Source organism: Mirounga leonina, unplaced genomic scaffold (genome assembly GCF_011800145.1).
Source record: "Mirounga leonina isolate KUSES-001 unplaced genomic scaffold, KU_Mleo_1.0 Mir_83, whole genome shotgun sequence".
NCBI classification, from domain to species: Eukaryota; Metazoa; Chordata; class Mammalia; order Carnivora; family Phocidae; genus Mirounga; species Mirounga leonina.
In genome coordinates this window covers 3167178-3194439 of record NW_023270826.1, presented here as the reverse complement: position 1 = coordinate 3194439, position 27262 = coordinate 3167178, and the positions used below count along the sequence as shown (strand labels likewise).

General features: G+C 40.3%; 1 protein-coding gene across 1 annotated transcript in view; it reads left to right on the top strand.

Moving 5' to 3' along the window:
- LOC118002845 (A-kinase anchor protein 6-like) overlaps nt 1-27262 on the top strand; it is a 286400-nt gene that overhangs the window by 33574 nt on the left and 225564 nt on the right. Inside the window, exon 4 of the mRNA XM_034993450.1 lies at nt 11358-11480. Coding sequence (XP_034849341.1) covers nt 11358-11480 — 123 coding nt within the window. The remainder of the gene's footprint in view (nt 1-11357; nt 11481-27262) is intronic.

Sequence of the window (27262 nt, the reverse complement as noted above, 5' to 3'; positions counted from 1 at the left end):
ATAATTCATAATAGTCTAAAGGAGTTCTAAAAGTTTGAGAACAGCTGATCTATGTTATTACACATACCACACTCTTTATTACTGCGCTCTGAATTCTGTAAGAGAGAAGTCTGTGTCATTTATGTGTGAGTTCCAGGCCCTAATACAGTTTCTGATACATAGTAAGCTCTCAATACTTTTTGAATTAAGAACCTAATATATACATGTGCATGTGTATGTACATACACTTGGAGTTTGAAAAAAAAAAAAGGCAATTTAGTCTTTACTTGACTTGGCCTAATGCTACCCAATTTAGATGGTATACACAATTAACTAAACCAATAGTACTCTGAAATTTTGTATTAGTTTTAAAAGCTCTATTTCTGTCCTTTTTTTTTTTTTTTTTGAGCTCTAGGAATTTTATCCAAAAGATGTCTCTGAAAACTTTAAAATTCAAGCTCTATTTTGAATACACAACCCCTGAGTTTTTCTGACTTGGCTACGTACTGGGTGTGTGTTATCAGTCAAGTACTTAATCTTGCTGAGCCTCAGTTTCCTCACCTGTAAAATGGGGAGCATTGAACTAGATGGGTCCTAAGGGTCTTTTGTAGACTTGTTCATGAAAACCTTTCTCCTTTCCAAGCACATGCATTTAGATAATACTGTTTTCTGCCTTCTTGGATCTAATGATAGTGCAGTAGAGTTGAATTTCTATTCTTTACTGACTCACCAACCTGAAGTTCTTTGGGTAGAAAGGTGGCAATTTTCTTCTTTTTAAAACTTTATTACTGATGTATATAAGTGACATACAACATTATATTAGTTTCAGGTGTATAATATAGTGATTCAGCCATTCTGTACATTACTGCTCAGTGCTCACCAAGATAAATATAGTCACCATTGTCACCATACGTTGTTACAATATTATTGACTGTATTCCCTGTGCTGTACTTTTTGTTTCCATGACTTATTTTTTTTTTATTGAAGTATAATTGACACACAATGTTACATTAGTTTCAGGTGTACAATGTAGTGATTCAACCATTCTATACCTAATTATGCTGTGCTCACAAGTGTAACACCCATCTTTCACCTTGCAATGCTATTACAATACTATTGACTATATTCCCTGTGCTGTACCTTTCATCCCTGTGACTTATTCATTCCATAACTGGAAGCCATAAATGGCATCTCCCACTCACCTTCACCCACTTTGCCCATGCCCCCACCCCCTTCCCTCTGGCAACCACCAGTTTATTCTCCATATTTATGCATCTGTTTTTGCTTTGTTTTGCTTTTTTATTTTACATATGAGTGAAATCATATGGTATTTGTCTTTCTCTGTCTGACTTATTTCACTTAGCATAATGCCCTCAAGGTCCATCCATGTTGTCACAAATGGCAAGATCTCATTCTTTTTTATGGCTGAGGGATATTCCTAAATACACGTATACATACCATATCTTCTTTAACTGTTCATCTATCAGTGAGCACTTGGGTTGTTTCCCATCTTGACTATTGTAAATAATGCTGCAATAAACAAATAAACAGAGGTACATATATCTTTTTGAATTAGTGTTTTTGTTTTCTTTGGGTAAATACCCAGTAGTGGGGAATTACTGGATCGTACGGTATTTCGAATTTTAATTTTTTGAGAGGAAACTTCATTCTGTTTCCTACAGTGGTTGCACCAATTTGCATTCCTACCAAAAGGGTTCCCTTTTCTCCACATCTTCACCAACACTTGTTATTTCTTGACTTTTTGATACTAGCCATTCTGACTAGTGTGAAGTGATATCTCATTGTGGTTTTGATTTGCATTTCTCTGATTAGTAATGTTGAGCATCTTTTCATGTCTCTTGACCACATGTATGTCTTCTTTGGGAAAATGTCTATTTAGGTCTTCTGCCCATTTTTTTTTTTAAGATTTTATTTATTTATTTGAGAGAGAGAGAATGAGAGACAGAGAGCATGAGAGGGAGGAGGGTCAGAGGGAGAAGCAGACTCCCTGCTGAGCAGGGAGCCCGATGCAGGACTCGATCCTGGGACTCCAGGATCATGACCTGAGCCGAAGGCAGTCGCTTAACCAACTGAGCCACCCAGGCGCCCTTCTGCCCATTTTTAAAATCAGATTGTTTGTTTTTTTTGGTGTTGAGTTGTATAAATTCTTTATATATTTTGGATAGTAACCCTTTGTTGGACATATCATTTGAAAATTTCTTATGCCTTTCACTAAAGCTGGCTGTTTTCTTGTTCACTCATTATGATAAACTCTCCATGTGTAATTCTAATTTTTTCCTAAAAATAATAACTTTGTTATTACTAAAGAGCTATCTGTTCCCTAAAGAAAGTTGAGAATATTTAGATAAATAACAACTCAACAATCACAGGTAATCTTTTGAATAATCTTAGCATTTTATAAACACCTCCGTCTAGCCATATGTGTTCTTTTTCCAGATATTTGATTTGCAAGGAGGTCTTACTAATCAGGAAAGTATTTAGAGCTAATCTAAATACAGGATTATAACAGCATTTTCAGCTCTGTACCTCAGTGTCAAGGAGCAGCCCCTTTTTTGAGCAGCCCCAAAACTTTATGGACATGTCGGGAAATGTTTATTAAAAGTGATTAATTAGCTCCAGCTGATTAGGTCAGGGGAGACCGAAAGCTGTAGAACAAAGAGAGAAAGAGTGAACAGGAAGAGAGAAGAGGAGAGGAAGGGAGGCGAGCAAAAGAATGGGAAGAGGAGTGGAGACTGAGAGAAGGGAGGGACTAGGAGAAGAGGAAAGAGAAGAAAAAGGCAAAAGAGAAACAGTGGTCGAGAAAGGAGGAGAAAAAGGGGGACTGAAAAGAGAGAGCACAGAGTGTGGGGACTTGGCTCTGACGGGACTGGGTGAAGCTGGGTGGCATGGGCTGGAGTTCTCACGAAGGCTTGGGAAACAAGAATGCACCACAGTTGGGTGCCTGGGTGGCTCAGTCGGTTGAGCGACTGCCTTCGGCTCAGGTCATGATCCCAGGGTCCTGGGATCGAGTCCCACATCGGGCTCCCTGCTCTGCGGGGAGCCTGCTTCTCCCTCTCCCACTCCCCCTGCTTGTGTTCCCTCTCTCGCTGTGTATCTCTCTCTCAAAATAAATAAATAAAATCTTTAAAAAAAAAAAAAAAAAGAATGCACCACAGTGGATGTTACTGTCCTTTGTTTTTTCTCTCTGGGAACCTCAAGGGAATAAGTCTGGTGAGAAAGGCAGGTGACCTGATGTGCTCATTCAGTGCCTCTGGCGGACTGGGGTACTTGAGGCAAGGTCTCCCTCAGAGTAAGTGAGCAAAGCTTTGCGGCAGCCTGACTCCCTGGGAGGATCCCCAGCTCTAGTCCTATGGAAGAGTCACAGTTGTGTAAGTACTCGAGCTCGTCTGTACTTCAGTTTTCCCTTCTATAAAATGGACAGTGTGGGAATCTTGTAGCATAGTGTTGTTGTAAGAATTGAGTAAGTGCCTGGCACATAATAAGTGCTCCATAAATATTGACCTGTTATCTGTTCCAGTTTATTCCCAATTGTTTTATTCATTCATTTTTTTTATTAGACTTTGATGATAATGCATTTTGATCTTGTTTTGCCCTTAAATTTGTTGATTACTTCTTTTTATAAACCAATAGGGAGCAACTGAACCTAAACTCTGGATTTGTTGGAGAACCCTCTTTCCCATTGTGAGAATCAGGGATCTTTCTGGGCTTTTCTTTTCCCAGTTTAAACTACTGTCAACAGTATTCGAAGATGATGAATCAGCTCAATTTATCCTTTCTACATGATACTGAGTTCAGAATAGAACTTCCCACCTGGTCGGTTTCAGATAATACCATTCCATGCCTTTTTTTTTTTTTTTTTTTTTTTTTTTTTGTGCTCTCTCTTTCCAACTGACAGCCTTTTATTTTTATTCTGGGATAATTTTATCAGGAATATTTTTATATTCTAAAGTCATCCCATTCAACCTTTAGAAAAGAAGCTTAAATATTTCGTAAAACATTTCAGTATTTCAGTTTTCTTGTGGCATCAGAGTTAAAACTGCCTTAAACCATTTCATTTTCTCTTCAATCTTTTTCCTAAAAGCACACACCATATCCTCCCTTCTGTCAATTACTTACACTGTGTTAGATTTTGTGGGTAGGAACATGGGTAAATGTGTGAGGTGGTAGAATCCAAAGCACCTCTTTTAAGTCCTTGGCCTTTTATCTTGAGCCTCTGGGTCTTGAGTGGCACATTAAGTACATAGATGGGTGGTTAGGAAAGGTAAATTGCATTTGACTACTCTTGTGTAAAAATCTAAATTAGGCATTTCATATAGGAACTATGTGTATATGGAAGACTAAATATATATTTTGGTAAATACACGTATAAAATTTCAATGCATACTTTTGCTTCTAAATGGAGTTCTAATTTTTCCAGTTATCAGAGCCTAAATAAAGCTTCCTTGTGCATCGGGTAAGAGGATTGCGATAACTCGTTGGTAGCCATTGTTAATGTAAAGATCGGCTCCAAAGCATGTGGCCTGTTTTGAAAAGTTAAGCCAGATTATTCTTAAACTTTTGGCTATTAGTGGAGAAATGCGATCCCCCTCAGACCTTCTGGTGGAATAAGGAGATACGGAAATCCCTGCTGGCCTGCAGGCTTAGGAGCTGCCGCCTCCGTGTTCTTTCATCTGATGACCTGAGACAGAAGTCACGTCTCCCTCCTCTGCATGCCCCTCTCACCTTGTGGCTGTGTGGGGACTTTTCTGATCCTTCTCGCCTGTGGCCTAGCACAGTGCTGTGTGCTTAGTGAATAATCAAAACTTTCTGAGTGAATGAGATAAAAGATCAAATTGGAGCTTGTTAATTAGGAATGATTTTTAAGAATCATTTATCAAGGGGCGCCTGGGTGGCTCAGCCAGGTAAGTGCCATCCAACTCTTGGTTTCAGCTCAGGTCGTGATGTCAGGGTCGTGGGCTCGAGCCCTGCGTCAGGCTCCACGCTCAGCGGGGAGTCTGATTCTCTCTTTCCCTCTCCCTCTGCTCCTCCCCTGACTTGCAGGTGCACACACACACTCTCTCTCTCTCTCAAATAAATGAATAAATAAAATCTTAAAAAAAAATCATTTATCAAGCCCTCATTTTACATCAGGCTTTAAAACATGTATTTTTCTTGAAATCCTCATGTAAACCCAAGATGGATATTACAGTCCCTATCTTACAGATGAAGAAAATGAGGTTCAGAGACATTAAGTAGCTCATTTGCTTTATGCTCTTAGTAAGAGATGGATGGAGCCTGGAATCAAATTCAGTTTGTCGAGTTGTAGCAACTGTTCTCTTAATAATATCCATACTGGTTCATGATGGGAATGTTTTTTTTTTTTTTTCTCTTTTAATATAACCTCTCCTGCCCCCCACAGTTAATCCTCATTTAAATGTTTTTCAACTTCTAATTTCTGCTAGGGACTTAGATAAATTGTTAAATCTGTAGGCCTTTCATGATTTCATGTGGTGCCAATGAGGCTGTCCGGATTCACGCTCTTAGTCCACTACCCTCTAGCCATATGGTACTGAACGGGTCTCCTCAGCTCTCAGAGCCTCAGTCTTCTCACTTGTAAAACAGGTCACAATACTACCTACCTCACATGAAGTTAGGTATGAAGCTCAAATGATCTATTGTATATAAAATACTTTTAAAAGGTCCTGGCACAGAGTGAGTGCACTTTGAGGATTACGTGTTGTTTCAGCCAGCATTGTTCAGATGAGATCATTCAGTGAATCTTTGAATCTTGGAATACTAAGAAAGGGGAGAACACATTTTAATAAAGGTTTAAAAGATTCAACAGCAGAGGCTGAACAATTTTTCCATAAATATAGTGAACATAGTTCACTTTTTCGATGCCCTTCAGTAGGTCCGTGTCTGAAGGCAGCTAATTTGATCTAGATGAGGTCAGACATCATGCTTGATTTCTTTGTCCACCGAGAAATAAGAATCCTTCTGAAGGCGTACACACACACACACACATACACACATTCTAACCACAAAAAGAAATTAGCAGTTGAGGTCCTTGGCTGAACTCCTGAGAACCAAGGGTCATCTTCTCTGTGATTAAACTGAGTCACATTCATCTGTAATTGAGGCACTGCTAGAATTGACTAATTCCTGCATGTAACTTCTTTACATTTTGGATTGAAATTTTCCATGAATTACAAGTGAAGTTTACAGTGATTTTTGCTTGGAAAAAAAAAAAAAAGTGTGTGTTCCTTGTTAAGCATCTGGCCTTGTCAAAGATCTCCTTTCAGAAAAATGAGCACAAAATAGTGAAGGGGAAGGACTGAGAGCTTAGAGAATTTTGCCTCAGTGCCAAGACTGTAGGGCTGGGAAGAATTGTTGCTTCTCTTTCATCTGGGTCTGATGGCATGTCTCTGAGAATACTATTTCTAGAGGTCAGTGTGGTGCACTGAGAGAAACTGACTGTGGGGTGAGATGTGGGTTCGGGCCCCAACTCCTCACTCACTTTCTTTGACCCTCAGTTTCCTCATCTGTACAATGACCAGAATCAGCACCATTCCACACACTTGTGACAGCGTGGCATCTATTTCCTGTTGTAGACGTCCCCATTTACCCTCTTAGAGAAATAGGTTTCGTTTTCAATGTAGTCTGAAAATCATGGAATCCTATACAAAATGATCCCCTAGGCTTTCAACACTGTCAGGCAGAGACCATGTCCCATTTCCTACTGTAATGCTGGCTTCTGGTCCCATCCCTGACACAAGGAAGGCACGCCCTTCTTAGTCCTGCTCCACACGACAGCCTTGCTGGAGGAGGGCAACCTCCAGTTTGTGTTTAACTAAACCAGGTTTGTTGTAGAGAGAAATGGGTGGGAAAATAAAAGAAGTAACGGGCATTCTTAACCTGTCATGAGAGGGTAGCTATTTGCAAGACTCAGGGGTAAATATTCCTTGTGAATAGAATCTTCAAATATATGTTAACCAGGTGAGGGCTCTAGCAAATCATTTTTTACAAACCTGAAAGTGTGCATTTGCATGTACTTGGACTGTGCTGCTTAGTCTTTAAAGAGATTGATGCTTTAGAAAGTTTAAAAGTAAGATTGATTGATTGATTGATTGATTGATTTTGGTGTAGTGTTCCATAATTCATTGTTTGCATATAACACCCAGTGCTCCATTCAATACATGCCCTCCTTAATACCCATCACCAGGCTAACCCATCCCCCCACCGACCTCCCCTCTAGAACCCTCAGTTTGTTTTTCAGAGTCCATAGTCTCTCATGGTTCGTCTCCCCCTCCGATTTTCCCCCCTTCATTTTTCCCCTCCTGCTATCTTCTTCTTCTTCTTCTTTTTTTTTTTTTTAATATATAATGTATTATTTGTTTCAGAGGTACAGGTCTGTGATTCAACAGTCTTACACAATTCACAGCGCTCACCATAGCACATACCCTCCCCAATGTCTATCACCCAGCCACCACCATATCCCTCCCAACCCCCTCCACTCCAGCAACCCTCAGTTTGTTTCCTGAGATTAAGAATTCCTCATATCAGTGAGGTCATATGATACATGTCTTTCTCTGATTGACAAAAGTAAGATTTTTAAAAAGCAAATGATTTGAAAGTGGGAAGTGTGCCCTCAGTGGGTGGTAACAAGGCTGCCTGGGCAGTTCTCTCTCACACGTTGGATGGCCAGGGTTTCTTCTGGGTGTCTAATCCTGTCTTGGCTCCAGTGAAGAGTTTGCAGACTCTCAAAACATGTGTCAGTTATGAATATGTCAGGGACCCATCCCGAAGGATACAATTAAATGGGTGGCCTGGGAGGACAGGGGCCTGTGGACTGAGTCCCACTCAGTGTGCCCCTGGAGAGCTTGGCGGGAGGCAGAGAAGGGTAATGGAAGAAGGGGCGGAAAGGGACAGCCAGAAAACTGGTGATCGAAAAATGACAGGAGAGAGACTAAGCAGGTAAGATACTTCGGCAGGAGTTTGAACAGTGAAGGCTAGAATGCGGCCTTTCAGAGATGCAGTTCAGTCTGTAGTGGTGAGTTGAACATGCATAAAATGTGCTTTCATGTAGTGCGATGGCAGCATTGGATTGTGTCATGAAGGAAATCTGAGTTTTATAGTCATCTTGGAATCTCAGCGTAAGTAAGTGTAAACTCAAAATATTAGAGAAACAAATGCAGATGGGTCAAATACTAAAAATAAGAACAAATTTGGATACAGACAGAATTCTGATGCAGGCAGAATACATTTCACAGAAGAATCCAGGAGAATATTCCAAATCTTTTATTGATTGTCAAAATTTTTCGACTATTAAAATTACTTGAATTGCGTAGGCCAGTGCTGAGACATGCTTTATGTTCTGCTGAGATTTTTGCTGCAGTGATATTTTTCTTTTTATTCCCAACAATGCCCAGCAGTATGCTTTACACAGAGTAGGCACCTAATAAATATTGGTTAAAAAAGTGAAGGAGTGCCCAGTATTTGTTATGCTAGGTCTTGACCTGTATCTTAAAATAAATAAAATTTTGTATTTTTCCCCATTTTCCTATGTTGTTATGTATGTCACCTCATTTTCCTTCATTCACACCACAAGGACTCTTGCAGAGTTTCTAAAAATTAGCATCAAATATTGGTTGTATGCGTCTCAGTGTGAGTTCTCCTGCACGTTGTGTGGTTCGGTATATTGAGTGGCACTTAGTTGGTCTTTGTAAGGAGAGTATCTCCTGATATGGAGCTAGTACACCGTCCACGACACAGAACGCTGGAGCCAGTAAACACATAAAGGGACTGGGAAAAGTGGAGAAACAACAGGTGACAAAGGTATCAAGAATTGGATGGACCCCAGTGTCATTTGCCTTTATGATTTCTCTCTGTATTTTTGTGGCTACACATGTGAACAGGAGGGGAGGTGGAAAGCTAAGAGCTCCCTAAGAGGGAGGTGTGTTTAGCTTTTTATTATAAGATTACAAGGATTTTCCAGGTTTCTATTGTGATGCATGAAACTTCTTAGCACTGGCAAGAAAAGAGTTGAGAAAAAGTGCAACAAATGAAAATGGGTGAGGTAGGGATATAATTCAGAGGAGACCCAGAGGGAAGCCTTGACTGGACCTCTGTTTCCTCTGTGTCAGACAGCCTTGGTTTTGCTGTCTGGCTAGGCTATGCAGAGAGGTCATCCAGAAAGGTTCACCTGGGTCCCATGAGTTTGCCTAATTGCATCTCATGGATTTCAGCTAACTCTGTAATCATGGTTCCATTAGAAAGGCCGTCACACATTGTTTAATACTGTTTGGCTGAGACTAACCTTTTGTCGTGAGGTATCCATGCAATCACATTGTCTTGTTTGCTTGTTTTTTGGAGGAAGAGAAGATAATAAATAGTATATAACTGGTTGTATTTCAGACAACATCTTTTACTGTTTGTCTTCTTGGATTTAATCAGTAGTCTCCAAAATAATTTACTTCCTGACTTAATTTTCTCCTCAAACCAATTTACAGATAAAAACCACTGAAGTCCAAATTCAATAGTAAATACTATTTAATAATGTAAAATACCATTTCATCTCACAATTATCAACCATCTAGACTCTGATATTCTGATGAGGTTCTGTAGATGATATTTCTGTAAGTCCATTTGGCCAACAAAGAATATCTTAATTTTTCACTGAATTTAATTATGAGAGAATCAAGAATTAGGACTTCAGTTCTAACACACTCTACCCTTGTTTCTGCTCACAGATCTACTGTACACATCTGTAGGGGTCTATGGTAAACCTCGAGTCAGATAAGAATTTCTTAAGTATTCTGAGTCGTGGGCAGTCTTCCAGAAAGAGGGACTTGGGGAGTGATGTTTTAAACAGGTGGGAGGCTTGACTGAAAAAAGTGAAACTGACGTAACATCTGTGTTAAAAGACTCAAGTATTTGGGAGGAAATGAAAAACAAAGCAACTCTCAGATGTATGCAGAAAAGGAGAAAGAGCAGACAAGGAGAAAGAGCAGACAAACCAATACCCTAAATATATGAGAAAGGGCAAAAAGAATTACTTGGCATGGATCCCTAGCATTTAGAACAAAATACAATATGAGAAAATTAGAGAAAAGGGTGATTTGGGAGGATCATCGGAAAAATGCATTTGGTAGGGAACTGTGTCGTGTGAAATTCATGAAACCATCCCTGTTGGGTATGTTTTTCACCTCACCTGGAAGAAACACTTCTGAGTGATGACTAAAGGAACCTCAGTAATGTCATTAGCTTGGGGTTGGAGGCTAGGACTTGAGGCATGTTAAACTACCTCCTGGTTCTCAGACAAGCCATTTGCAAATGCACAGGCCTTAGCTTCTAATTAAGAAGACCCTAACTTGATATTTCTTATTGGCTTTACCAAAACAACCTGATTAGGGTAGGTTTTCAAAAGGATGGGTGTGATTATCACCCAAATTGATCAAAAGGCAAATCTGAAGAACAGGTTAAGTGTAATAGGGAAATAGCATCCCCAGCCCTTTCAGCGAGTACAAATGTAGAAGCCGGTCCTTGCTCCTTTTGACCTCCAGGTGGTGCTGTTTACCTAGACGTGGAAATCAAGCGCCCAGCCCCGTTTCTTTCCTTTAGGTTCATAGCTGGGCTTTCATTTTTTTCAAAACATTTTCCGTTTCTACAGATGTGTTCTTTTAAATGGTCAATAAATTTTTATAACCACTATTTGAAAAATTGCAAGATTATTGTTATTTGTGCTTCCTAGCCAAGAATATTTCTTTATGTGCCGGACACACCCAGAGTCAGGTGTTTACATTTTTGTTCATTGATCCCACCTGGTCTGCCGTTCCTTGCTTCTAAGAACCCAGGCTCAGCCACAGACAGTTGGGCTGTCAGTAGAACTCATCCACATCCCTTTAAACACTTATGTGATTTAAAAATAGATTTGTAGTTCAGTTAAAGCAACTCAACTCCATTGGCTTCTGAGTAAAGAACACCATCTTTATGGGAATGCTTTTATCCCCAAAGCCAGGGAGTGCTCCTCACAGGCCTGACCTGATTTTTTGGTGAGGGGGCACTTGTCAGACACCAGAAATGTTTTGATGATCAGAGGACACCTTTATAAAGACACCTGACAATCCAAATTCTTCAGAAAAAAAATGTTCCTAGGGAAAAACTGAGAGGGAGTCATGCACAATGTCTTTCTATTTTGATAGATTTCAGTGTCAGGAACAGTGGAAATTCCATTCCACAGTGTGGAACTAGAATGGGAAGGCAGTGGTATCAATTTTATCCTCCATGAGGTTTGGAATTTTTCAGATTGGCTTTAAAGAAATGATCAACTAACATGCTTTTCTTGTCCTTTCCCCCCCCTTCTCTTTTCTGTCACAAAGGGGTTTGTAAACAAGCTGGATGAATTCATTCAGTGGTTAAATGAAGCCATGGAAACCACTGAGAATTGGACACCCCCTAAAGCAGAGACGGATGGCCTTAAGCTGTACCTGGAGACACACTTGGTAGGCAAGACTGTGTTACTTTTGCTGTTTGTAATGGAAGTATTTTAATGCACTGCTTGTTTGTTTATGGGGAATATCAATTTTATTTATCAGAAGTCATTATATGCTAATGAAACCAAGTTTTAATGGGGTAAACTGCAGAAGCTGAAAATTTACAGGCATTTCAAGTAATATACTATGAAATTTAAATCCTTCGTATTTCAAGCTATTTTTTTCAAAACTTTTCCCAGAAAGGTAAGTAATTAACTTAAAAATACCTTAGAAATTTTGCTCGACTCTTGTTCTCTAAAGCTATGATTGAAGGTTTTTCCGCTTCTGAAAAAACAAATAAATGAAAGAGATAATTTTGATGACCATTCTAAGCTTTCTAGAATTCTTGTAAAATTAATGAACCTCTCATTATCAAGAGGGTCTACATTATCTGTTCTACACTGGGTTATTTTAATAAAATATTTAAAACGATGATCTCCATCATTTTTGCTGCTATGTGATTTTTTCAGCATATAATTAATACAACTGTCATTACACTCGTCCCTGTGCACAGGGAAAACCATGGAGGGGAAGTTGAAAATACTTGGATGAATATGCTTCTGAATATGTTAGAAGCAAGAATTATAGACTGGGGGACATTTGATGAACCTCATGAGGTTTTTACTGAATGCTTCAAATGGCCGATATCAATTATGAAGGGGTGGAAACCAAGTAGTGGAGTGTGATAAAGCATGAAGAAAAAGCACGTTGTCATAGGAAATGAAAATTCAGGCTTTAAGGATCTCATCTTTATTCCTTTCACCGATAGCATAAAATTGACAAAGGCAATGAACACGAATCCTTGGGTACCCAACTGTGGGGTTGATTTTCTGCCCCTCTTACACACTCAGAATTTGGATTGAATAAACATTGTGTGGGAGTCCTACATGTGTGCAAATTCACAGGTTTCCTGACGGTTCCCTGTGATGTTAAATGAGAGGATGAGAGAGAGAGGGAGAAGACAGGGGAGAAGAGGGGAAGGAGAGCGAGGAGGTGTTAGGCTTTTGGTGTTTGCGGTTTGCAGTATGTTTTATATCATTGCAAGTAAAACAGCCTCAAAATCCTATTGCTGCATGAAAATAGTTTTGTGGATGATAAAAGATGACAAAACTATGTGTAAGAGGATGAGTGTATTGCTTCCCTTTTTAGAGACCTGGGTGGATGGTGTGTAAAAATGCCAGTGACCCTAACCACCTCTCTTGTACATGGGTTTTTAAATATTGCCCTTGGTACTCAATTCCCTATTCAGTAGAGCCTTGATTTTTTTTTTTTTTAAAGAGGGCATTTCATAATAGGAAGATAAAGATATTCAGTGCTTTATAATGTAAATTGTATTAATTAGAATGTCAACTTTTCACTGGCATTGTTCTGACAGAAATTCTAATCTGTGTTTAAACAGGAGTATATGAACTTTATTTCACATTAAGTGTGCTGTCTTAATTTCTCCTGATTTAATATTTTATGGAAAATACACATTTAGTTTTCGAGGTCCCAGAGGGCATGAGGACATAAAGAGTGCTTTAACTCTAGGTTGTTTGTTGAAAGCCAGGCTAAGAGAGTATGAACCAGGGTCTCGCTTCTCTTTGGGAGTTGAGCAACGAGGCCTCTTTGTAAACAGTTGTACATTTGTCGTTCTCAAGTCCCTGTTACAGAGTTCCTTCTTTAGCATCCCTGTGTTGGCCTCTGCCTCATTCTAGCCCACCCTTATTCACTAGAACTTTCTGTGAGAATGGAATATTCAAGGTTGCACTGTCCAACATGGGAGCCACTCGCCACACGCATCTGCTGAGCACTTGAAATGTGGCTAAAGCAACTGAAGAAATGAATTTTTAATTCTAATTAACTTACATTTAAATGTAAATTGCCACATGTAGCCTGTGACTACTGTATTCTAGCCTTAATAAGTTGCCAAACTCTTTACAGCTGCCCATAATGAATTGCATGTACATAAACCTGCCTCATAGTGACAGTCTCATCCAAAACGTGGACCCCACCATCCCCTTTGCTGTGAGTCTCTATGCTACATCCATAGCTAAGAGTCCTTAAAATGTTTATCTCTTAAAGAATAACCTTGTTGTTGCCTAATGATCAACACTTTCTTGAAATGAGTTTTCTCTATTATCATGTCTAATTGTATTGGTTGGAAGAGAGATAACATAGGAACATCTTTATCTCTGCTTTGCAAAGAGTGAGGTACTCTGCTCTCCAGACCTGCTCAGTGAATGTTAAGTTGCAATCACAACTTTGACTTCTGAAATTATGAATAATACTGGCTACCAGTTAGTGAAGACGTAGTGTGCATGGATCAGCAGTGATACTTACTATGGACAATTACTAAGTCACTGCTGAGCTGCATACAGTGTCTGTTACTCTAGATATAGCCTGTTGTTTAAATGTCTCTCCAACAAACTGAGTTACTCTGTGTCTCTGAGGACAATGTCTACATTGTCCTCTTGATCGATACTGTCATTTATATTTTTTACTGTATTTCCTTACTGTGGTGCTAAGTTAATATTAAGTTATTCTTCTCAAAAGAAGGCAAAAGAATGTCTGCCTTCCCGTAAAGAAAGTATACAACTAAGCCCGGAGATTTATATCCTTGAATTGAACTTGCATAAGTCATTACTGCTCCTTACTGAGTGGGCGAGTGGTATGTACAAGATTATCCAGTATGCAGAGATAGCTATATGAGTTTCTTTAAACACCTCTGTAGATTCTATAATTTAACATTAAATCAACAGACATGCGAGCCCCCGACTTCAGTGTCTTCCCTGGTTTAACAACGGGTTAGAAGAGTTGGCACCCTGTTATTGTAAAGAAAAACAAACATAAAAACAATAACAAAAGTTGTACATTTATATTTTGATACTTAATTCAATTATTTTCCATGACGGTAACCAAGGGTTTTTACCAACACAAATCAATTAAAGCTTCACAATACCTTTATGAGAGATACGAAGAAGCTTTATTTTAACTGTAAGAAATACTGTGAAATTGCGATGATACATCAATGATTTTCCATGATAATTAATCATCTGCTTGCAACCCGGATGCTCCTTTCAAAAATACAATTCCTGTCTTCCTAGAAAATGACATTCTCAGGAAAATGTCATTCTGGAAAGGTATTTTGTGAGTACTGAGCATCCCTCTTCTTCGAAAACCACTTTTAAAACAGTATTGTATACATATATTCTTGGACAGATTCCCTTTTTCCTCACCTCTGTCTACTTTTCTTCTTAAAACAGTTTTATTGGGGTATAACTGGCATACAATAAATTGTATATATTTAAAATATATACATCTACAAGTTTCGACAAATTGGCAAATGCATACACCCATAAAACCATCTTCACAGTCAAGATAGTGAATGTATCCATCACTTCCAAAGGCTTCCTCATGACTCTTTTGTAATTCTTTCCTCCCTTCCCTCCTGGCCTTTCCCTAACCCTTAAGCAGTCACTGATGTGCTTTCTGTTACTATGAAGATTATTTTGTACTTTCTAGAATTTTACACAAATGGAGTCAAACAAAATTTGTCATCTGTCTCTCTCTCTCTCTCTTTCATCTCCTCCCACCCCCCGGTTTCTTTCACCTATTTTGATGTTGCGTGTTTCAACTGCTTATTCATTTGGATTGCGGAGTAAGAGTCCATTGTATAGATTTATCACAATTTGTTTATCCTTTCACCTGTTGACGGACATTTAGGTTGTTTCTCTCATCACCTTTCTTAGTGGCTAAAGAAACAGAAGTCACCAAAAGCTACATTTGACTAGATGCATCATAAACAGAAGCATCATAAATAGTTCTGGGCAGACTATTTAGCTGTTTTCCTTTACAAGAATTCATAATATCTTCAGAGTGAGAGTACTTATGAGTAAAGCAGCAGAGCAGGACAGCAACTTCTCCCTCTAGAGATTTCATTCCGCATCCATATTTGCTTCTGACAAGATAACTCTGATCTCCCAAGTAGTTTTTATGCATGCCTAACTCACCAAATGGGCGCCACATCATATAAAACCACTTGCAGGAAAACAAACCAGCAGGTTTTTTTTTTTTTTTTTTTTTACATCTATAGCCAATCAGATATCTAGTAGGAGAAAGCAAAGTCTAGCTGACTCCAGACAGTTGTGCAAGCGTTGGGAAGAAGAACTAAGCACAGGGGCCTGGCTTAAACTTGGGAGATAAATTTGCATAGGTAGTACCATGTCATATTGGGCAAACATTAACCAGTCACATAGAAATAGCGTTGGAGGAACAATACTCTTAATTCAGTTTGATGAATGAGAAAACATGGGGAGAAATGGTGATGAGGAGTTCATGTATATCAAGCACTTGTGGATGCCAGGCAATTATGTAGGTGCTAGGAATACATGATGAATGCGTTTGGCTTCTTTCTTCCAGGGATTTGCAATCTAAGGGAGATAACCTAGATTAAATGTAGTCCCCTATAGAGCCGTACATGATAAATGTAATATAATTTTGAGCAGTAAACTTCTTGTAGGATAAGCCAAGTACTGTTAGGAGCACAGAGAGAAGTTTCATTGGTTCTTCCTGAGAGTAAAGAAGGTTCAAAGAAATAATTGGATATAGACCTCGCAGGCCATATATAATTTTTTGGATAGAGAGGAGAGGAGAGAAGATGGGAGGAAATTTTATGGGCAGGTAAGGGAGATGTGGTGAGCCATCCAGTGTGGCTGAGACCAGGTTGGGGTCTTGCAGGTTGGGGCTGATGGTGAAGGAGATTGAATGTCTTTTTAATGGGTTGAACATTTCTCTGGGAACAAAGGGATTCTCTGAGGGTTTGATTTTATTTTAAAACAGGAGAATGACATGAATCCACTGTAAATTCCATTGGGGTAGGGTCAGTTTGACATCGATTAACTGGATGAGGTCCATGGCTTAGAGAAAGAATAACTATGAGCATAATGGAAAATGGATTTGAGTATAACATTTGAAAGATATGCTGGTACAGACAGCGTTATCTGTTTTTTAAGATGTGGTGGTGGTTGTTGTTGTTGACTCATGAATATATGGATGTTACACAAAATTCTAAAGGTAAATAAAGGAAGGTAGTAAAAAGGTAGAAACTCAAAAGTAAGCCTCCTACCTTTGTCCCCCCAGTTACTGATTCTCTTCCTCTGAGTCAACCAGTCTTCCTTGGTTCTTTATATTCTTTCAGAGTTATTCAAGGTATTTGAAAACAAATGCATATGTGTACTTAACTTTGTTCCCTTGTCTTATGTTACCAATAATTCAGAATCAGTAAATGTAGAACTACTTTATCCTTTTGAATGGCTGCACAGTGTTCCATTTATGAATATGCCATAATTCACTTAACTAGTTCTTTATTGATGAAAACTTAGGTTCTTTGCAGTCTTTTTAAAAATTATGAACAGTGCCTCAATGAATATCCTTGGGTATTCATCATATTGCATCATTGTAAGTATATCCTTGGAGTAAATACCTTACATGTGAAATTTCTGGGTCAAAGGTTATACACATTTACAATTTTTATGTATTGCCAAATTGTCCTTGATAGCAGTTGTACCAGTTTATACTCAGCAGGGCATGAGAATGCCTCCGTCTACACATCCTTGCTATGAAGTATGTTATCACATTGGTGATCTTTGTCCCTTTGACAGTTACAAATAACATCTTGTAGTTTAGTTTGTATTTCTTGTATTTTAAGTGGAGTTGAGTACCTCTTCATATTTTTAGGAGTCATTTGTATTTCTTTTCTGAGAACTGTCTGCTCATATTCTTAGCCTATTTTTTCTGTTGGGTCACTGGCTTTTTGCTTCAAGATTTATGGGAGTTTTGTATATATTAAGGAAATGAGTCCCTGGTCTATGATGTGAATAGAAAGTATGTTAAGAGGGGGATTCTGTTCCAAAAGAACATGGATATCTCAACAGTTTGAGGAACCCAGGGTTCAACAGACATCAAGGCCTGGCTGATAAGCAGGCAACAGATCTCTGCCTGTGTCAAATGCATGTTCAGATTCTAGTCTAGAAAGACCAGTGTGTTCCAGGGAGCTTGCTTACCTAGGCATGGGTGGAACAAGCCTAAGATCAGGGAGGTTGTTGTGGAATGCATGGATGAAGTGATGTCTAACCATGAGAAAACTGGAGAGGTTGTGGGTCAGGATTAGGTGGAAGGTAGGTGAGAACAGAGGAGAGTGGATAGATTAGCGAGAGGGGGATGGATCAGAGTTCTCTTTTTGATGTTCTCTCTTGAATGGTCAGAAACCTCATTGCCAAGGTCTATTTCATCTTCCCTACTCTCCCCTTAGGCTACTAACCTCTTGGACAATAACACAGCAAGGCCTGCCACCCCACAGCTGACACAGATCTGACCGAGATTTGAATGTATTGAAGAGTGTGAAAATTGGCAGAAAGCTTGTCTGTGTAGAGTGGGACTGAAGCTCTAGGGCCACCTGGGGGTATGTGGAACTAGGGAATGTGAACATCACAAGGAGTATTTACGTGGGAAAGAGGGGGCAGATGTTACAAAAGCTCAGTGACCATGGGGGACATGTGCTGAAGGTGAAGGAAACTTCATCTTTCATGCAGCCGCTGATATTATGGAACTAGTTAAAGGAAAACATTGTATTCACTGGAAAAAAATTAAAACCATATAATAGAGGGTAAAAATAAAAGTGAAAAGTCTTACTATCCCTTTGATAACTTGCATAAATAGTTTGTTCTCTATCCTTTTGGACCTCTTTGTGTAAAAGTGCATACATTTTAAGAATTTTTAAATGTTCAATGACTTGCTTTTTGTATCTAAAGATATCTCAGACATCCTTCTGTCAGTACATGAAGATCTACTACCCATTTTACTTTTAGCAGCTCCTTAATATTTTATTGTGTGGATGCGCCACAATTTATGTAATCATTCCCATGATGATGGCCATTTAAGCCACGTCCTTATTTATGCTTTTGCGAATAATACTGCAGTGAGCATTCAGGTGTTTTTTTTTTTTTTTTTTTTTTTTAAACATTAGTTGAAAGTCTCCTCCTTGTCTCATTAGTGTCTGTTGTTAGCAGCAGCTCAGGGCCCCCAGGTAATGCAAGTCCATCATACTCTAGGGACAGCTTTTGCTACAGGTCTGGAAAAGTTAGTAGGGTCCATGTTTATGTGTGCACAGAGGTTGAGTATGTGTTTATAGGGGTAGCTTTTAAAGCCCACCTTCTACAACTTCGTTGTTCTTTTTTGGATTGGTACCTGCAATTTGAGGGGGCTACCACAAGGTGGCAGAGAAGCACCTAAATCCTGCAGACAGTTCTCCTAATCTTGGTACCCTTGAAGGGTTTGAAAATTTTTCCTTAATGTGTCATTACCCTAAGTACTTATAAAGATAGACTGGATTAAACTGGTAATGTTCCTGGCTAACAAAATCGCCATACAGATACTTTCATGCATTTATCATCTATATTCTTAGAACTTTGTGTTATATCGTATTTTTTATTAAATAGCTTTCATTTGTTTCATTAAAAAACAAAACAATATACTTCTCACAGAGTTTTTAGCCATACACGAAAATTTTCCCAAATACGCTCAGCTGGTTTTCTTTTGCTTGCCCTCCTATCTCCACCTCTGCTCCATTTTTCATTGCTTAAAGTTAAGAGATGATGGGCTTTCCTTTTTTACGCTTCCCGGCGGCGCCCACCTCTCCCCGGCTACCTTTCTCTGCTGAGATGATAGGCAGCCCTGGCCCAAGAAGGCAGAGCTTCACAAGACCAGCGGCTGCCACGGGACTGCAGCGACTGTATCGCTCAGCTAATGGGAGGCAGTCGGTTAGACTTCAAAAGCCTGAGCTGTGTGAGTTTGGCCGCCACTTCCCTCAGCCAAGCTGAGCAGGGCTGGTGGCCTCGTAGGAGCTTTGAAGTTCCATTTGCTTGTTCCCCTTGATTCCCATCAGCTTAAGGTGAATAGCTGAGAGTTTCATAGGGAGAAGCATTACTTCTCTTTGGGGGATTTAAAATACTCAACTCCCAGACTTGAGTTACTTCCTCTGGTGGCTGGGGAATGGAAAGCTCTGCGGGGCCTTCATCAGCATGCAAGCATTTTGATGTTGATGTATGGGGACGGGAGGCTTGTTTTGGCCATGTGGAAGTCCTGGACCCTGTTCCTTGGCTCCTGGAACTAATTCCGTACATCTAGGAGACAAATAGTATTGTCTTCGGTTTTCAGTTTAAAAGGATTCCTGAACCGTTCAAAGCACCTGGGAATATACTTTTGGCCTGACTCAGTTTGAGGACGTGAGCCGTGACACCCAGCAGTTCTCATCATTGTTTGAAAATTGAAAATTGCTAAACATTTCACCAATTTATTATTTTGTTTATTGCTGTTTGGGGGATGGAATCGTTGTTTTAAATTAGGGTGCCAGGGAAACACTGCATTTTTTAAGCACTTCCTACTTAGGGCAGTGATAGGCTAAGTGCTGAAGAGAACGTTTGCAGACTGGCTTTGTACCATGAAACTTCCAGCACAGGCTGCAGGAGCCTGTATGGACAGAAGCCAGTGCGTGACCTAACTCACCTGAGCCAGGGTGCTGTCACTTCCCGCCTCTCTTCCTGTGTAGACCCATGTGCGGATCCGACTTACCTACTGTGTCACATGGAATTTTGGAATCTTGAAGCAGTTCACTCAATATAAGTGGTATTAAGGTAAGAGTTTCAGGCTTGAAACAGATCTGACACAGAAAAGTGCCTGTTAAAGCTACTGACGATTGTTGTGAAGATCAAATAAACACGTTGTAGGTGAGGATACTTGGTTCATTCAGGGGGGGGATCGTGAGCATTTTCCGGGGAGACCTGAGAAGAATATGTGGTTTGAGAAGCTCAGGTGTCCCTAGAGAGGTTGGATTTCTGCCTATCCATGCAGACTGTCACCTACTTGAGGGGATGGCTTGTGGGTCTCTTTGTTGTCTCCTCTGACACCCAGCTTTGCAAGTGCATAATAGGTACTAAAAATAGCTGCTAGATGAATGAATGAGCATTTGTAGGAGCAACCATCACAGGCAGCAAATTATAACTAGTATCGTAAACCAGCAAACCATAACTGGGAATGTCTGCGAGTTAAATTATTTCCTCTACTATTTCCAAACCAAAATGGACTCTGGTCACAGAGCTTTCTGGGTATTGTCTGGTGTATTTGTGACAAGAGAAACGCCTATTGAGGGAAAAAATTGGAATATTTTCGCCTGTTTTCAGGATGTAATTCATTCCCTTTGGCAGAAAACCCAAGGAAAATAAAAATGTTAACTCTGATATTAGAAAGGTTTCCAAAAAAATTCCACAGGTTAATGTTGCTCTTTCAAAATACGAAGACGATATGACTAGACAGGATGTTAATGATTTGACATTACAAAATTTATTAAATTTATTTTTAAAGCAGTTTGGTTCCCCCCTCTCAAATGCACGAAGCATGTGGGAGTTGGAATAGATCTGCCCCAGGCTGCCAAACAAATTTTTAATGGAAGTGGAGTCCTTCAGGGATTCTCCTAAATCCACATAATATTCTTAAGTCTTGGTGTTTGCACTGGGACCTGTATATTAGCAGATGTACATGTGAATAATATACTTCTATCCATCCATCACCTCGGTGACTCCACATCTGGAGGGGCTGCTGCGCATCAATTATTCCACTGCAGGGGGCAGAGTGATATTTGGGCCAGCATTGACCTCTTTTTCAATCAGAGCCTCAGAGCAGTGTGTTCTGGAAGTCAAATGGTCCCTTTAGACAGAACCTCTGTTTGAAAATCCGTTTGGCCTAATGTGGCCATGCTGGGAAGTCAATGTGATTACCTGTGCTAGGTGTGGAGGTGGCATCCAGAAAAGCAAGTGAAAATGTGGTCACTAAGAGGCACTGTCAGCATTTAGGGTCTCTCCCATGTATCTAATTCTTGCATGAAGTATTAGCAAGTCAATCAGGAAAGAATGTCAACCACAGTAAAATACATTTGCCTTCCACACATAGGAAAAATGCAACTGTTTATTTGAAAGAAATTGTGATTTGTTTGAAGAGCGAAACTCACCTTCAAATGCTTGGAGATGTTTTTATTATCTGAGGTTTCAGGAAGAAAGTCTCCTTAGGAGGAACGAGGATTTTTTGTCTTTATATCTTAGTGCCCGCCGCTGCCGCCTTCTTCTTCTCCTTCTCCTTCTCCTTCTCCTGCTTCTGCTTCTGCTTCTGCTCCTCCTTCTCCTTCCCCTTCTCCTTCTTCTTCTTCTTCTTTAAGGAAAACAAAGTTTTTATAATGCTTCTCTTTTTGATCACAAACTTGGGATTTGTTTCTCAAGAGTACATAGTGCTTTTAAATTTTTTAAGCTTCTGATATTATACCTGGAGGTGTGTTGCATGTTGTCATAACTGATAAATTAGTGACAAATGTAGCCACTTCATTTTGTTTGGGGACATATACAATTGTGGTGGTGGCTGACCATTTATTTAATTATGTGGTAAGTACCATATGATGAGAGGGTAAAGTTAAATTGATGATTTGGGCTATCTCAGCCAGAGTACAGTTTACATGGCAATTACACTGGGATCATCTAAGTGTAATTGGCAAGTAATTTTGTAAGTGAAGGAACATGACAGCTCATTTACATGGTGTTCACTGAGTAAAATTTGGGGAATTTATCAACCACTTTCAAGTGAAGAGTGACTGCACCAACATCTCCCAAAGTGCCATGGGCAGTCTGAAAGCTACATGGAAGGTTTTTGGTATGAATCTTTATTTGTTCCCTGCACATTTGTTAGGCATGTTCTGTGTGCCAGGCACTGTGGATTCAAAAATGAGTGAGAAGCAACTCAAGGAGCTCATGGCTAGGAAGCACACACATCACCAGTTAGTTATCCAACATGGTAGCAAGTAACAGTTTGAGCTCTGCACGGGTACTGGGGATACTTAGGAAAATGTGCAAACCGGGAAGATAGAAGAAAGTCAGGGAAAACTTGCTAGAGAGATTGACCCCTGAGATGAATCTTAAAGAATGAGCAGGGGTTAGTCAGGGGAAGGGGAGGACTGTCCATACCAGTCCTTACCAGAGGTACCAGCAAGAGCAGAATCTCGGAGGAGCGAGATGGCTGGCATAAACTGGACACTTGAAGCAATTCGGGTGCATTTCAAGACAGACGTGGGACCTGGGAAGCGGACTTTTTCGGGTTTTTAGAGGACTCTGTAGGTCATGCCAGAGGCTGGACATTATCCCACACTACTGGGAAGCTATTGGAGGACTTTAAGAGAAGGAGCATCTTTTTCAGAGTTGTTTTGGAGGCAGGCCTTTCTGTGTGATACAGTGTTTTTTATTGAGCTATTATGATATGCCAGGCTGTGTTCTACTGGTAAAAAGGCATTTCTTCCTCACAACAATCTCATGAAGTGGGCGTTAACATTTCTTCCTTTTTACAGTTGAACAAACTGAGTCCCCAGAGGTTCCCCACAGTTACACAGTGGGTGGGTGATGGAGGAGCTGAGATTTGAACCCAGGCCGTCCAGCTCCAGAGTCCCTGCTGACCCCAGCACCCACAAGATGTCATGGCCTCCTTGACACAGTCAATTGCAACTGCCTCTTTATAAGATGCACATCCTCCACCCCCCATTCAACTGTGAGCTCTGTGAGGTCAAGGGCTATGTTTACCTTGTTCACAGCCACATCCCACATGCTTAGGACAATGCCTGCGCCTTCACAGGCATGCCACAAATAAGGAATAAATGCAGTTTTGAGGGGCTATGACCAAAGGCTGTCAAAGTCAACCTGGCAAGGGATGATGTTGGGGGCCTGACTCAGAGGCAGTGTTAGTCAATATGGAAGGGTTGAGGATGGAGAAATTAATTGGCAGGGCTTGATGATTGATTGGACGTGTGGATTTTGTTGGCGTATTCTCACAGTGTTTCTGATTTCCAACTCCCACACTGGAGAGATGACTTGGCAAAAGAATCTGAAGCAGAGGAAAGCTCGTGCTGCAAATTCCTGAGATGTTGTGGACTCAGGATGAGAAGTTAGAAGAAACTTCCCTGGAGATAGTTAAAAATAGAATGACCACATCTGCCCGGGATGGTTGAGGGACAGAGCTGCCCTGGGGTAGATGAATGGTTAGATGGCCTTTGGGATTCTTCCCCCTTTGAAAATTTCCTAGTTTAGAATAAATAAAAAGTCTCTCAAGCCACCTATCCTGAACTGTCTGGCTGAAAGGTAAAATCAACGCGTCCAAGGACTGGAAAATATTGAGTCCAAATGCCTGGACTGTAGATAAAGAAACAGAAGCCCAGAAGGGTTAGATGCTTCGCCCAAGAGCACGCACTTGAGGCAAGAGGAAGCCCCAAATCGTTGACCTCTCTGTCCTCGCAGCCTCTGCTCCAAATCTCAGATAGCAGCATCTATGTTTGGGCGCCCCCTGTGGGCAGGCCTGTGCTGGGCGGTGACATTGAAGCAAAGACAATGCGCTCTCTGCACCTGCAGAGTTCAGAGAGCCTCAGCAGTAAGTGCTCCTTGTCGCCTGAAGTCGCCATAAAGTACCATTTCCTACAGAACACGTTTGGAAAAGAGAGAAAATGAACTTAAAAGTCGTAATGATTTTTCTTTGGTCCCACTTATTTCCGGGCTCTGCTTCAGTGCTTTACAATCATTATCTCTAATTCTCACAATAACCTAGAAGGTAGTAGTATTTTCATCTTCCGTTGTAGAAAGCCGAAGCACTGAGAACACATTCCATGAGACCAGACTACGTTAACTCCAAGTCCTACCCTGCGCAAATGATGTTAACATTTTGCTGTGTTTCCCCGCGGTCTTCTGTTTCTGTGCACTGGGACTATTCATTTACATAGCTGTGCCGCCATCACAGACTCAATCCTGAATCTTCGTTTTTGGGGCTTGTAATACGTTCTGTGTGTTTTTCATGTGATTTCATAATCTTCACTTGAATGGCTGTATAATGCCTTGTCAAGTTTTTAGGAGGTTCTTAAACAAAGAACTGTTTACTCATAAAAATCTTTCAATTCTTGGCACATATGGCATTTGCAAGGTATATTTTATATATATATTATTTATTTTTTTTTAAAGATTTTATTTATTTGAGAGAGAGAGACTGAGAGAGAGAGCACATGAGAGGGGGGAGGGTCAGAGGGAGAAGCAGACTCCCTGCCGAGCAGGGAGCCCGATGCGGGACTCGATCCCGGGACTCCAGGATCATGACCTGAGCCAAAGGCAGTCGCTTAACCAACTGAGCCACCCAGGTGCCCTATATGTTATATTTTGAGGACCAGATGATCATCCTCTGTCGATGGCATTGGGGAGAGGAGAAGAGGACCTGCCAGGCGTGACCCAGGGGCTCGGGGCTTTCTTCCTCACCAAGAGCTCCTGCAGGAAAATGGGATGGTGTAAGCATGGCTCAGAGTGGAGCCCGGGTGGAGATGGCCCGAGGCAGGTAGCAGGTGACTTTTTAAGCCTCTGCTTTTCTGACTGAACACACATTCTTCCTCCTGCCCTTGTAAAAAAAAAAAAGCAAGTTTTCATTTTCTTAGGGTAGTAAAAACCTTTTGTGTGAAGAAAAAGTGTCATCAAGTGCCTTATTCATCAGCATATATACCATCTCTTTAAAATGACAGTGGGAGTAAAAGTTCATCAGTTCAATATGTCTTTCACATTGGGAGACTCCTGACTAATAACCTCTGGTATTTATCATCAGAACAGCCAAAGAACTAAATTCTGGCACACACTGCTCTCACATACTGAGAAAAACTTAAAAAGACAGAAGATTTTCTCCATTTTTTTCTTCTTTCATTCATTTAAAAGAAAAGCATACCTTTTTTAATTAAAAAAATTGTGAGCATGCAGAAACATCTGGCCTGTATTACCATAGCAGCCTCCTAAATGGCCTGCTTGTCTCCAGTCTGCCCTTTTAAAATCAACTCTGCACAACAACCAGAGAGAGCTTTCTAGAACACAGAACTGCACCCGTCCCTCTCCAGTGTTGCTGGCATCTTCTTCCCTGACTCTTTCATGGCCCTTGGAGTTAATGACCACATATAGCCACAGCTTCCACCTCTCCTGCTAATGCCCTGTCCCAACCACACCAAGCTGCTTGTGGCTTCCCACTTCCTGCTACAATAAATGCTATCTTCAGGCCTGCACACAAATTCGTCCTTTCTCCACAAGCTCCCTGCAAGGCTCTCCAGAACCTGGCGCCCAGCTTGGGATCCCACAGCACCTATCCAGCACTTACCACACTCATACAGAATACAGCCCACAGTCTTGGTTTTACTTGGCCAGCATGATACTTTAATTAAAAAAAAAAAATCTCGTTGGGTAGGGCATATTACTCTTCAGTTTGCTTAAGGTCCCACCACTCTCTATTAGACACCAAATCCTAATTCCACATTTATGCTATGCTGGGTCATATGAGGCTACTGGCTTTTTTTTTTTTTTTTAATCTCTTTTACTCAAAAGACTATTTGCTGCTTGTGCCAGGATTACGTATTGTGTATTATTACCTTTTGTTATCTCTAAGCCTGGCAAAGACTGCCCAGTAAATATCTATTAATTTACACCCTTAAAAAAACCTGAAATTGGCCAGAAAAGATGCAATAACTCTTTTTCGTCCTCTTTGATTGTTCACCAACATCCCAAAACTCATGGACCTCAATGGACCTGGCAGACATTAACAGTATTTCATTGGATGATTGAAAGTCTGTGTTGACGATACAATGCCGCTAAGGCTGAGCCACTTTGGATCCTTAAGCCTCTGAATGGAGTATGGTCTTTCCCACTATTTCCTGTACCAGGAGATCCATAGCTGTTCTTATGAGTCCTCATGAGTCATCATTCTTCACTTTTGTCATAGTTTTGTCCACCAAGGCATACATTTCCTTGATTCCATTTTGTGTCCACATGACTACCATACTCCCATCAAATGGGGCTCTTCAGAAATTTGAATAGAATAGGATTAGGTGTAGTATTTTATCTGTTCTGTAAAGTCTGATCATGGTCAAAGTACAATCGGTGTGCTTACCCAAATTTCGATCCTGCCAAGGAGTAATGCACCCAGATCTATCTAAGTTGGTGAAGCTAGAGATTGCAGGTATGGAAATACCCATTGGTCAGCCTCTGATGTATCATCTCTTTGATAATCCAGTCCTTTGTCTCAGTCACTGTATTTTCCATTTCCTTAGTTCTTCTCTTCATCTCTAGATGTTTAATTGCATGCTGCTTTAAAGACACTAAAAAAGATCTGGTGTCTCATAGAACCCAGATTACTCATATTTAAAGAATTTCACATAATCAGTGACATAGGAATGTGGTACCCACCTATGGCAATGTTGTTGCCATAAATTATTTCTTCAGAGGATGCTGTGCATTTTCAGGGAATGCTGTGGATGTTGCAGAGGGATATAAGGCATCACTGAGGGATTGTGTTAGGAGCACAAGAATGGAAATGTGTCCAAGTATCAGGCTCAAGGAAAAAGAAGAAGAAAGAAAATAAAACCCTTTCATCTAAGCTTCCTTCCCTAAGGAAGAGGTGGGGGCAGAATGGGGAGAGCTTATTACAGAATCCTTTGGCAGCCAGAAATTTCATTGACAATTTTGTTAATGTGCCTGTTTGGCTGCCTTCTCAGAGGCCCATTGTGAATTCCTTAGTTGATATTATTAATGGTTAATAGGTGCACCTGAAAATCAAGCAATATTGTACCATTTGGATAATAGGTATATTAAATGGGTCTTTTCTACAGCATCAAGCTTATCAGC